The 13433-nt window shown below is 45.2% G+C and overlaps 1 protein-coding gene across 1 annotated transcript in view; it reads right to left on the reverse strand.

Annotated features, from left to right (window-relative positions):
• LOC119448917 (MAM and LDL-receptor class A domain-containing protein 1-like) overlaps nt 1–13433 on the reverse strand; it is a 265378-nt gene that overhangs the window by 227264 nt on the left and 24681 nt on the right. The window contains exon 2 of the mRNA XM_049666561.1: nt 753–884. Coding sequence (XP_049522518.1) covers nt 753–884 — 132 coding nt within the window. The remainder of the gene's footprint in view (nt 1–752; nt 885–13433) is intronic.

Raw genomic sequence — 13433 nt, forward strand, 5'->3', positions numbered from 1 at the left:
GTCCCCCATCCTTAGGCTCCTAAATGCGTATCTGCAACGCTATATTTTCCTTTTCCTTACACCTGAACTTGCGTTGTCTTTGGTGTTAAAATGGGCATGCTAATCTGAACTCAAAACTTCAGCTTTTACGTAAGAAAGCTCAGATTTGTGGACAGACGTCGAGCCTTTCGGTTAAGTATGACTTCCAATGAAAGGCGGAACGGCTTATTTACAGGCGTAAAAAAAAACAATGAAAAAGCAGCCTTGTGCATGGCGTCAATTCTTACGTGCCCTTTAGCAAGAAGTTATTTCACTGGAAGATATTGCGTATACCGGGTTGCGCGGCAGCTATAAAATGTAAAAGAAACCAATAATGAACTTGTGGGCGTTCTCATGCATTCTATTATCACTAATGGGTGCCTAGAGAGGTAAGGGGAAGAAGAGCTATTGGGAACAATAGGGTGGGTTAATCTCACCGCTATGTTGGATCCTTTATTGTCTGCCGCAAGCATTTTTCAATAGTTGGTCGTATGAATGTAAAATCATTCCACCTTCTTTAACGCATTTCCAGTTGCTTCCTCAGGGCAATTTCGATAATGCAAACCTATATAAAACTGTTTTATTACTTTAGCCTACATAGAGTAAAGCCAAGGCGTTTCCTCGATGTCATCTTTTTAAAAGAGTTGGACACCAATGTAAAATTGAAAATGTTATTTAAAATCTAAGGAACGCACTGGAATTCAAAGTGTGGATTCACTGGCACCACAACTCACCTGTTTGAACGGTGTGGTCTTCAACGGGTCCATGCTGCATACTGGCGACATTGCGTACACTGAAGCAGGCGTGTCTGCTGCAGTTTTGGGTTACCCATTCCTCGCACCAGCCTTCCTCAAATGTACACGTGTCTAAAAACAACAGAAGGCCAAAAAATGAATAACACCTCTTTGAATGCGGATAAGCTTTCGTTTATGAAACACAAAAATAGTTTAATGTTATTTTCCATCCGGCACACAATGCTCTGGTGAAGAGGCTTCCAAATTTAAATAATTTGGGCTGACTGAAAACTAATAGATGCCAACACTTCATTCAGTACGTCCGTGTTGCGCCATTGGCACCCCATTCCACTTGAATATGAAACTAATGAAGACAGAGAAGTCTACAGAATAACGTGGTTGAGCCACTATGCGGATTCTCACTTGCAAACTCGGAACCTAAATTGCCAATCTAATCTAGACAAATATTTGCCGGCGCAAAGGTCGTATTCTGCAACGGTTTGCTTTAGAACTGGTTGGCTCTCACGAACGCCATTGGCCGGCTATTCGTTCTCGTCATGTCTGATGGGCGTCACTACGAATTGTGTTGTCACACAGGTTTCCATCTGGTAACCGAACCCATCGTCTGCTGCGAGCAGAACCACGCAGAAGTGGCTCGAGGGTCGCGCGCGTAATCTCGAGGATTGCTAAGGCAACCGTTGCCGTCGGGTACTCTCGCGCAAGCCGGGACGGCTAGATTTGCTGTATATGGCTTCACGCGGGAACCATATGCGGTAACTCTAGCCACGACGAGACAGAGATGCCAATGTCGGATTATTTCGTTGCGTAGCTGGGGAGCGTTGGTGAAAGGCAATGACGTGGCAAGAGGCAACGGCACGACACGTTCGACGTGAAGGAAGGAGAGTTGAGAGTTCCGAATGCATTTTAGGCTGTCTATAAAGAGAGTGCGCTGGATTTGTGACGAACTAGAATATCTCGGACCACAAGATTTAGTGGCGTTGACAATACGACGAAATTGCTGTGCGCACTGCGTTTTTTGCCGCGGGTTGTTTTCAGACGTGCGTCTGGAATGAACAATCGATTCAGTTGCCCCAGCCATCAGCCAGTCGCATAATTACCGCCGTCGCTAGGGTCACTACGGTTGAGGGAAAAGAAAGAGCATGGGTGAGATTTCCCTCCGCGGTGCAGTAGAAAGCCGCAGGCAAGAAACCCTTCTTTGACCACGGTAGGATTCTGGAAGTTGTGGGATGTGTGGACGGAACTGTCATTGCAATCATCGCCCTAAGCTCAGCCGCAGAACACCTATGCTCAGCCCCGTCGAAACGGAATCCTATTAGAGTTGCGGCCTACACTCAGAGAACCGCCTCAATTGCTTAACGTATGGCGCACTACCTAGCGACAAAAAAACAATAATGAAACAACGCACTATAATATTAAACTACCAGCATTCCTCCCGTCGTAAGCCTACAACTATTACTGGAAATTAAACATGCAAGTTTTTCATACAAACAATTTTTTATCGAACTAGCAACAACCTCCAATCACTATATCATCCCCAAGGTAGAAAAAAAAACGATGATGTTAACTCCCGGCCGATTGTCGCTCGTTGATTGGTCCCCCGCTCGCCGGGATGTTCCGCACTTTCTCCGAGTGACGTAACAGCCAGAACGAACCGGTTCCAAAACAAACAATTTCCGAATACGTCGTCAGTCTTTATCCACCAGCCCGGTGGCCGGACCTCCCGAAGAACGGCCGCTGTTCGTTATCAGAAAGTCCTTGCATACCTTATTCGAGAAAGGGCACCACGTCGCGTTTCAGTGGCTTCCAAGTCACCGTGACATTATCTTACGAGGACGCTGATAACGCTGCTCGGTGAGCTTTTGAAGACAGCAGATAGGAATCGACACCGTTTTCACGTTCCGGGAAAGGTAGATTACGTCACGTGCTGACATGAGACATCATGTTTTCAGGTTCTCAGAATAACCGAATACACCGCCAAAATTCAGCTCCGCCTTCAGATCCCACCTGTTCAGCACGAGGCTGCCTTTTTTTCCGCTATGGCTAGGAACAGTTCTTGCAATTTTAGTTTTTGTGTTCAGTATCGCACTGGCTGACAACTCCGATTCTGATAACTGTGGTCGCAACGAGACCTTTGCATACGTTTTCTGCTGCTGCCCTCGATGCGAAGTACGGATACGGTCGCTCTAGACTGCGATAGCTTGAGTTGACGACAGACCACTGCAGAAATCACTTTGGGTTGCCGACTGCTTAAGGCGTCGCATCAGGAGGCCATGAAAATATCGTTGCTATATTTAAGAGTAAAAAAAACAGCTCTAGCGACTTTATCACTGACACTGTTAACTTTTACCCTCCATCATTGTATGAATGTGATCGTGTGCACGGACAATGTTTTTGTCTTTTTCTCCATTTCCTGTTGTGGAGGCATCATTCCCCTCTTGGCAGTGGCAAACTTGCTCCCTTCATATTTACATTTCCATTTCCAATTCCAAGAAGATAATAATATTATCTTTCTTCCTGCGAATCTCGAGTAAAGGCTACAAAACGGGACTTCTTTTTCTTGTTAACCTCTCTGCCTTTCACCTTTCTTTCATCTCTACGTCTCCTTCATGCCTCTGGCTTCTCAAACGCGCATGCGACTACAAAAACAGGAAAACGACACTATGGCAAACATTGCAAAAGCCGCGGCATGAATACGTCGACGATGTCAGCATGAAAATGACACTACGGAAAAAAAACAATTCCGTCACAATGTAGCGGTGAATGCGACAGCAATTCGTTAGTTAGCATTATGTCACACCTCTTTGAGGTCCTGGATCCATGTTTTAAATCGTATTCACCACATTGTTCGATGTGTGAAGTGCTTCTGACAGTGGTATGGAGGAGACCCCCGTCAATATCACTATATCTATACGTACATACATGTACGTACGCGCTCTAAGTTCTTCCATCCCCACTTAATCTCTACCACTTGACCGCATTCCCACACTTCACACACGCCCTTTCTTCCCCTTTGAGACTCCTAATGCTAACTCATCAATAAGATAAGGACCACCAGGAAGATAAGCCTTGACATGGCAACACTTCATTGACTCATGCTCAAGGTGGCAAACACCTGTAGTTGTCAGGCGAACGGTAGAGTCGAAAACCGTGCACGGAACGACTGCCGCATCGCGCACCAGCTGCGCTTGCGTAAACGTACTGGCTACTGCCAGTGCCACTCAGGCAGCAATCTCACAGAAACAACCTAGCGCGGACAATGCGCGATACTTAGGTGGTTAGCGCGCCTGGCTCTGAACTGAACATTGCTGAAACTGTAGAATGGGATCTCCAAAGTAGAGGTCAGGACCAAGGTATTCCTTGCGTTCGCCATTCAGTGAAGGCGAGGTAATCATTTGATGAGGAGCTCGTATAACGGAGACACAAGGATAGCGCATGCAGGCGATTCCATAGTGGAAGTGATTCATCGCTACTGCGTCGTCGTCACGCCATCATAGTCGTTTCATCATCGCCATTCTGCCATCGTCATTCCACCTTCATCATCCAATTGTCACGACGCCATCTTCAAACTTCCGTCGTAATTACAGCATCATCACTCATTGTCACCATGCCGAAATTGTCACAGTGTTTTGCAGTGAAGCTGTTAGCCTCTAGTTGGTCGGGATATTTTGTGGGCTCATTCTGCGCTCACCCAAAAACAGTACCGCCACCTGGCGGTCGCGACCACTCAGACAGACCTCGAACGGCAGCTGGAAAAGAGCTTTGTCTTTGAGTTTCCGCGTAACAAAATCTGTTTTCTTGTAAACTCGAATTGCAGTCCTAAGCGATCAAGTGTGCAGCTTGTGTGTAAGACGAACTGTCTGATGCAATTTACTTTGAAAAATTTAGTTAGTTCACTTGCGCTTGGAGGAGGGCCTAGAAGGAATGAGAATGTATGCTGCATTTTCGCCCACGTGTGTGCGCATGTGACGCGCGTCGCTTGTGGTATCGGTGCTTGTCTAACGTCGTCTAACGTCGTCATTGTGCTTGTCTAACATTGGCTACAGCTTTGCTGTGCATCCACTTTCACTGGGTGCAGTAGAGGTGGATTTTTGTCATACTAATGTCATGAATTAAGCATTGTCATCCTTTTGTTATCACACCACCCTCGTCAACATCGACAATCCTATGTGGCCAGTCCATTGTCGCCATGCCATTGTCCCGCCGTCGCCGCCACACTTTCGACATTATTTCAGCGTTGTCATTCCATTGTTGTCATGCCATGTTCGCCATTGCGAATTCAACGTACAGTCTTCTACATGTCACGTGAGCGTTTCATGTCACTTTTCCAGTGTGGTCATCTTGTCGTCAGTGTCACTTAGCCGCTCTTCTATTGTCGCTATTGATTCGTCATGTTTGCGATCCGCATGTTCGATAATTGCAGTGTTCAATAAACAAAAAAAGGGTTCTTCGCAAACACAAAATGAAAGCTTCATTTCAGCCAATTCCCGCAGCACATACGACCTACATTTTGCTTGGCTTTTGAAAATTATATACTAATCGCAAAGTTCTTTGGGATTCAGATGAGGTTAACCGGCGGACATCAACAAAACTAGATAATGAGCACATAACAGCTGCACAAATGGAACGGGTTGTGCAGGGATCGATGTAAACTGGAAACGTAGTAGGGCTTCAAAATTATGAAAGCATCTTAGTTTAGTCAACAGCGGGGAAGCCGTATAGCATGATAAGGAGACCTAGCAAGATGCATGCATATAAGAAGAATACTGGCACCTGATGTTGCTCCTAATGCAGCATATGGACGACGAGGTAGTAGAGGAGCTCGTCCACGCGCCATCGCCAAATCCGAGCGACCAGTACAGCACGAGGCTGACCTTTTGTGATTCGTCTTCGTGACAATATCTCGCCTTTAACTCCGGGAGCTTAGAGCATCTTGAACACACTTGTGTGCTGTGCTGGGTGTGATGCATCCGCGGTGACATGGTGTAAGTAATAAATACATCTTGATTTTGCGCACTTCTTACATCTATTGAAAGCGCGAGATAAATGTCATTTTCCTTTTCGGTGTTTTTAGCAACATCTGAAGTGAAACATATTCGCAGAGAACTGTGCACACAATAAACAGAAATAATCCCTGATGGGAGTAAATGCCTCGTCGCCGAGCGCATTCCCGAATGAGAATTTAATATACTCCATTCATATACAGATATGCAGATTTACCTGGATATCTCAGAAGAGTTTTTATGGTGTTCAAGTAGGAGTAAATACCACTTCATTTCTCTCCAGTGTTTTTGATGTGTTCCAATTGGAGTGAATAGTACTTCATTTCCTGAAGTGGCTTTTAGGTATCCTAACTGGAGTGAATAATACTTCATTTCTTGAAGGAGTCAGAGTTTTTAAATTGGAGTGAACATTACTTCCATTCTTACAAGTGTTTTGGGGGTTTCATATGGAGCAAAAAGGGTTGCTGAGGTGTTACAGAGGTAGTAAATACCAACGCATTTCTGAAGAGAGTTTTTCGAGATCCTGCTTCATTAGTTATACTTTTTTCCTGCAATGAAGCCGCAGCTTTCATGCCATGACATTGCGACACTTATTAATGACGGATGAAGTTCTGCAGCTGCTATGTTCTGTGCCGGTAGCAACATTTACCATAACCTATTTTGTTTTCCACATTACTTGTTAGATTTCGAGTGTATTCATAATACTTCATTGGAGATTAATATATAATTAATGTACTACAGACAAATTACGTGAGTAAGAGTATTTATCCATGCATATAGTTAACCGCCCTTTCTCGGCGAGTCAACCCTGTTCAATAACATAAATCGAAACGCGAATTCAGCACTAATACAACGCCCGCATTTGCACTTTCACGTTCGCGAGAGTATGTGGGATTGACATGATCCAATTATACACGACGAATTTTTTTTCCTAATAGCATTAGACCAATAACGAATAGAATGCCTGACAGGAGCACATTGTCGACTATGTAGTTCTTGTTAGCATTTCAACGCACGTTATGATTTAATGAAGAAAATAAAACTGACGGTTGTTCGGATAGCTGTATGAACTGTATTTTATTATGTCTAGGCATAACAACATCACACGGCATACAAAACATAGAGAAAAACGCAGCATTCATTGAAAATTACGCTAATAAGACCATGTCATTTGAAACGATACATATCAATTAGCAATAGTATAGAGTATATACCTTAAATCAGCAAGGCTCACGCACGTAAACCAGCATACCACACATTCAATAAACAAACGCACACGAAAACAACACAATGCAGATGTACTGATAAAAAGAAGCGCGCACTATATTGAATGACAGAACGATGCGTAGCCAACTCTAACAACCATTTAATCACGCGGGTGAACCGTATATATTATCGTTCTCCTTAACTTCGGGGCAGCCACATTTCAGACAAAAAACGTAATTCGTTTACGAGAGAATTCCTTTAATAGAAAAAAGAAGCATAGTATGCCAGCGGACCTGCAAGCTTTTGCAAATGGTTTTTACACAATATGTGACGTTGTGAGAAGTCCATAGATCATCCCGTATTTCAAAACTGGATGGAGCTGTAGTCTTCCTAAATCAGTGACGTCAGTAGCCAGCAAGTGAACACGCTCAAACGACACGTACAGAAAACATGATTGCCGAACAGACGTTCAAGCTATGCATCACGTCCAATGACAAGTGCCTGAATGGTCTCCTCCTCGCAGGGAGAGGGAGAACACACAGGCGCGCTAGCAACAGTAGACACGCCGCATACCGGTGGGGACAGTATATTCACAAAACCTGCCAGACGCCTGTCGGAGTGATGAGAGGCGATGATCGTTCTCGCCTCCGCAACTTGTTCGCAATCCCTGTGCTTCGGGTCGCATTGAAATTATTGCCACGTCTGTGCCTACCTGCGCGCTGACCGATGTCAAAACCCAACAAGCAAGTGCATGCAAGCGCTGCTGCAACAAAGCTGTCCGCCCACGGACACACACATCAACGCTTTCATGTCTAAGCTTCCACGAAAAAGCACCGACGCACACACACACGGTAAAAAATTACAGGGCGCTTAAGCTTCGCCTTTAAGAGTGGAACGCGCTAGCGTTATCGGGCCCTGTTCGCATCGCATTTTTATTTCAGTCGGCTTCACTGCAACGCAACACGTGGTAAAGCCAGCTTACAAAGACCAAGCTTACACAGATCCCCTTACAGTCGGCTTCACTTTTAAACAGAAATGCATTGCTGAGAACACATTTTTCCAGGGGCAGTATAAGTCGTCTTATATTAAAATGCCAACGCCCTAGCACCTTTTGCTATTATTTTATTATTTGTTTGCTATTGCTCCGACGCGCGCACGTGTCCAAAACGCATTAGACAGGTGAAGTACAATTTGACCTGCCGAGAATGCGAGCGCCATATGGATAGCATGCTCGCAAGTAAACTACCCGAGCGCGCTGCTATTTGTATGGTAGAAATGCTGTTTGAGTTTGAGTTTCCTCGTAAGAGAATTATGTTGTCTCCTATATTCAAATTGCAATCCGTCGCCACCATGTCCTTATGTTGTGGTTAAGTCGTACTTTACCCTTTTTCTGACGGATTTCACTGTGAGAAATTCATTTTTTGTTCCTCAAGACCTTGCTCCACGTGGAGGACCTAAGCGGTCGGGGTGGTTCGGGATGATTTTCTCCGCCACGGGCACCGGCATCCACGCCGACGCCGGTGCCAACGCCGGATTTTCTGCGACACGGGGCCCCTAACACTGCCGCCTTAAAACGCACGCGCTCACACACGCGCACATACACTCAAGCAACGTGCGCACACACTCTTTCCTCCCGCACAGGCACCCAAGCACAGACACGCTACTCTTTCGTCAAAAAATCGGCCCACTTTGTAGTATTCTCATGGCATTCTCAACGTGAATCGAGTTGCTAAAGAAAGCGGTAGCGCCAAATTGAAGACACCTCCTCCACTCCGCGTAACATAACGCGACGGCCGAAACGTTCAGGCTCACCTGGTTCTCGCAGCATCACCCGCCATTCTCGAACAATAGTATTCTTGCACGCTGGGACCAAGGCGTCCATAAGAGAACAAGTAAACACTAGAACGCCGAATGCCGGTACCACTAGCTTTAATGATCGCGCACGAAAAATCGTTTCACCACATTTCGCCTGAGGTGATGCGACGTTGGCTCCACTGGACGTGGCTCGCCTGGCGTGCATAGATGACATTGCTGCTGCCCGACCTATATGGATGTTAGACCTGAAATTGCGTCTTCAAGCCGTAACCGACGATGCGGTCGCAATCTCCGTCGTGTGCAGCGTGCTAAGGAAGACAGCCGTTGCTGTCATAGTGACGCCAAAGGCTTGTAGAAACGGCCGCTGATTATCCAAAGAAGTATCCATGAGTTGAAATGCACCAAAGAAGAAACAATTGCAGAGTGGTAAAGGACCCGGCTGTGTCTAGCTTATGCGAGTACCGCACTAGCCTCTATTTTACTCCATTTAAGAATGAGATTTCTCTTGAGAGAAATAAACTACCGTTTACGACCGATTTTGATACACCTGTGAGGGTTGGGGATGAATTCACGTATTTATATTGAATTCGATCCCGCTGATGAAATGAAATTTGGCGCCGAGGGGTTTAAAACGGTTATGCGTCGTATCGCGTACCTACGCCGGCTATCAGTTGTGTTTACAGTGCACGGGGGAATTGCATTTTCACTCCATATCACGGCACGATGTTTTTACACTAATAAATTCCATTTTGTAAATGGAGTGATATCAGGCCATTCCGTTTTTTGTACACTGTCATTTGGTTCTGGAGCTGAAATCGTGTTTTTATGCTTTTTTTTTTACTCCATGGTCATGGAGCAAATATATTGAGCTATGGAGTTTTCAAAGGTATTCAACCATAAAAACCCCCATTCAGGTTCATTTATCCGTACAGTGCAGTTGTGGAACTGCACGACATTTAAGATTTCTGGGGTGACGCCACAGCAGTAAATGCTGTAACGAGATTTAGAAGACAAAACCGCGTACTCCTGCGGAGGGCATTCGAGGTAAAGGCAAATAAAATAAAAGGCGCCTTTTACACTCACGTGTTTGAATGTGTAGACACGAAGGAGGAAATAAGTAGTCCACAACATTTAACTAGTATATATGGTACGCTGGGATAACTGAGGGCTATCAGTTTAGCATTGCAAAGTTTCGCTGAATAGCCTACGTATGTGCTCAAAGTCACCTACATTCTTGCTGATTTAGTTGGCTAATTGTTTTAGAAATATTCCAGCACCAGCCTCCCCCCCCCCCCAAAAAAAAAAATTATTCGTAGAAATTGCAATGAAAGCACGTGTGTTCTTTTTGAAAACGACTGGCTTCTACGAGCACTTTTGACTACGAGGTGCTGTCCTCGCACGCGCAAACATTCATCGCTTTCCTCTCTGTCTTCTTTCTATTCCCCGTTTCTCTTCCCACAGCGTAGAGTAGACGACCAGATGCGGTTCAGGACAATACTGTGCTTTGCAAGTTACTACCTCTTTTTCCTAGGGGGAATGTCTAGCATTTTGAAAATTTGGAGAGAAACATTGCCAAAATCTGGACATTAAGATCAGACAAATCGGGACACGTTCCGGGACAGTTCACAGAGAATCACAATGCTTTCACTTTGTTTTAATTGGCCCCAAATGTTTGTGACGTTCAGATCACCTAAACGCAAGTCGTTTTATTCTCTACCATTGAAATAAATTTTCGAGAAAATCCCAAGCGACTGCGCGCTTAGGCTGTGTCTTCTCTTTAGAGATGTTCCTAAAGTCAACTGTAGAACAAGAGCTCCGCTGCAGAACAAGTCCTCTGTAGAACAGAGACGGAATGCGAAAAATCTGAGTGGGTATTGGTGACGAGGGGGTGGGGCTGCCATCCGTGAGGTGAAGCGCGATGTCTTCCTATTGGCGTTTAGCGGTGGAAGGTTTCAGACGGCGGCCACGGCGAGTAGGCCGGTAGAGGAGGAGTTCGGACTTCGCAGGAGAGCAGCGAAGCCCCGCGCCTTGGAGATAGGTCCCGACTGTTTCAATGGCGGATTGTATAGTGCCGTTTCTATTTGGCCGTCACTGCCTTGATGGGCCCATATGGTGATGGTGTAGATGGCGTGGTTAACACCGTCTACTTGCTGCAACTCCTTGGCAAGATCGATCATGACGAGATTAAAGAGCATTTGGGAAATAACGGAGCCCTGGGGTTTCCCGCGCTGCACAGAGTCCGGGCGTCGGAGCGGAGATCCCCCACCGAGAGGAAGGCCGTGCGATTCTCTCGAGAGAAAGCCTCTGACGTAATTATAAGTGCGCGCACCGAGGTTAAGGCGTGAGATGCGGTCGAGAATTGTGGAATGGGCTACGCTGTCAAAGGCCTTTCCGCGGTCGAGGCCGAGTATTGCTTTAGTAGTGCGGGTTCTACCTTCAAGTATATGGTGCTTAAGTTGTGGCGTGGCGTCTTGGGTCGACAGGTGAGCCCGGAAGCCAATGACCGAGTGAGGATACGCTGCAGTGTCTTCCAGATGGGTGTTATCTCGGGTGAGGAAGGCATGTTCCATAACCTTTCCCACACACGAGGTTAGGGAGATGGGGCGAAGGTGATCGAGGCTAGAGACTTTGCTAGGTTTGGGAATAAGGATGAATTTTACTGTTTTCCAGGCTGGGGGAATTGCACCCTTACTACAGCAGTCATTGATATAATCTGTAAGGTTGGTGACGGAGGCATCATCCAGGTTACGGAGGCCTTTGTTAGTGACCCCGTCGGGGCCAGGGGAAGAGCGGCTGTTTAATTTGTGTAGGGCGGCTTGGATCTCAGCGACACTAAAGTCGTCGTGCAGTGGGGGGTTGGGGGCTCCGGTGTAGGAGCCGTGAGACTGCACTGGGCCCACGGGGAAGCGCGGATGAAAAACTCTATAAGCGTCCTTTAGGGCGTGCGCTAGCGCGTCAGCGGGCTCGATGGACAGCCCATAACTGTTCTTCGAGGTTGGGGCTCCGTAGAAACGCATCCCAGCGTGAAGAAGTGCTGCTTTCATCGCCGCGTAACGTGGGACACCACCAGAGAACGTAAGGTAAGTTCGCTAAGTCATTGCATAGTGCAGATGCATTTGTTGTCTGAATTGCAGGGTAAATCTTGTGAAGAAGTAGGGGGTTTGGGTATGCCCCCGTCTCTATAGAAGCCTTAGTGTTAGAACCTGATTTCTATTGAGTTTCCAATGTGGGAGGGAGTAGACCCTCCGAGCCAAGTAAACGTTCTTAGTAATTTTGTTGTACAAGGAAGGAGAGTCCCGATAAGAAAAAATAAGAAAAAACCTCTTCAAATTGCATATAGTGTTGACAGCATATATCTATTAGAGATAACAGAGTACAAATATTTGTGCCTATGGATAACCAATGAGCTTTCCAGAACGTTGACATTGCCAATACTGTTATTGCAAATTCTTTGCGTAAACTGTTTTTCTTGAGGCGTTCACTAAAATCATCTACGTCTAGTGTTCGTTTATTAGGGTACAATTCCTACATTCGTCCGTTGTTGGAATACACCGTAATAATTGGGGCCCATTCACTTTAACCAATAATAAAAAACTGGAATGTGTACAGCATAAGGTAGTTATGTTTGTTTTCAATTCATACGGCTGTGCGTTTGTTGGTGAGCTCGTAAGACGCAGTGAATCACTCACGGTGACGGTGCGCAAATGTATCTGCCGAATAAAATTCCTCTTTCAACTTGTAAACGGCCATTATAACGTTAACACTTCCAAGCTCTTTACTTACTCATCAGGTTATAACACGGGACGAAGGCACGCTTTATCAATATCTCCCTTGGGCGCACGGAATAACCGTTTCAAATGTTCTTTTTTCCTAGGAAAATAACAGACTGGAATAATCTTAACTCTAAGTTTGTTACCCAGAGTTGCTTATCAAAGTTTGAAAATGCTTGCAAATGTTATAAATAAATTTGCGTTATTTGCTTGTATGTTTTTATGTATTCTTCACCAATGTTTAAAAAATTCCTGCATATTTGATGAATTGTGTATGTGTTTATATGCTTGCATATTTCTATGTATACACACCCTCATACGATCTGATTTCAGATTGCAGTATCTATAAATAATAAATAAATAAATAAATAAATAAATAAATGAAAAGGAATTTGATTCAATAGAGATACCAGAAGTCATTGGGGCATTGTGTAATCCAGAAGTGTAGGCATACGTCAATATCTTATGAAATATCTACAAAGATTCCACAGCTAAATTGGCTCTCCACAAAAAGTAGGAAGTTATCTACCAAGAAAGTGGTCAGGCAAGGAGACACAATCTCTACAATGCTTAGTTCTAAGCATTGGATGCTTAGAAGTATTCAAGCTCTTAGGCTGGATAGGCGTAGGAGTGAGGATCAATAGCGAATATCTCAGCAACTTTCGCTTTGCAGTTGACATTGTCCTATTCAGCAACATGGGGACGAATCGCAACAAATGATTGAGGACCTTAACTGAGAGATTATAAGAGTTAGTTTAAGATTAGTTATGTTCAATAGTCTGGCAAGGGAGCCAACATTCAGGATCGCCAGTCATCCTCTAGAGTCTGTAAAGGGGCACGTTTATCTAGGTCAAGTACTCACAGAGGTC

Source organism: Dermacentor silvarum, chromosome 4 (genome assembly GCF_013339745.2).
Source record: "Dermacentor silvarum isolate Dsil-2018 chromosome 4, BIME_Dsil_1.4, whole genome shotgun sequence".
Classification (NCBI taxonomy): domain Eukaryota; kingdom Metazoa; phylum Arthropoda; class Arachnida; order Ixodida; family Ixodidae; genus Dermacentor; species Dermacentor silvarum.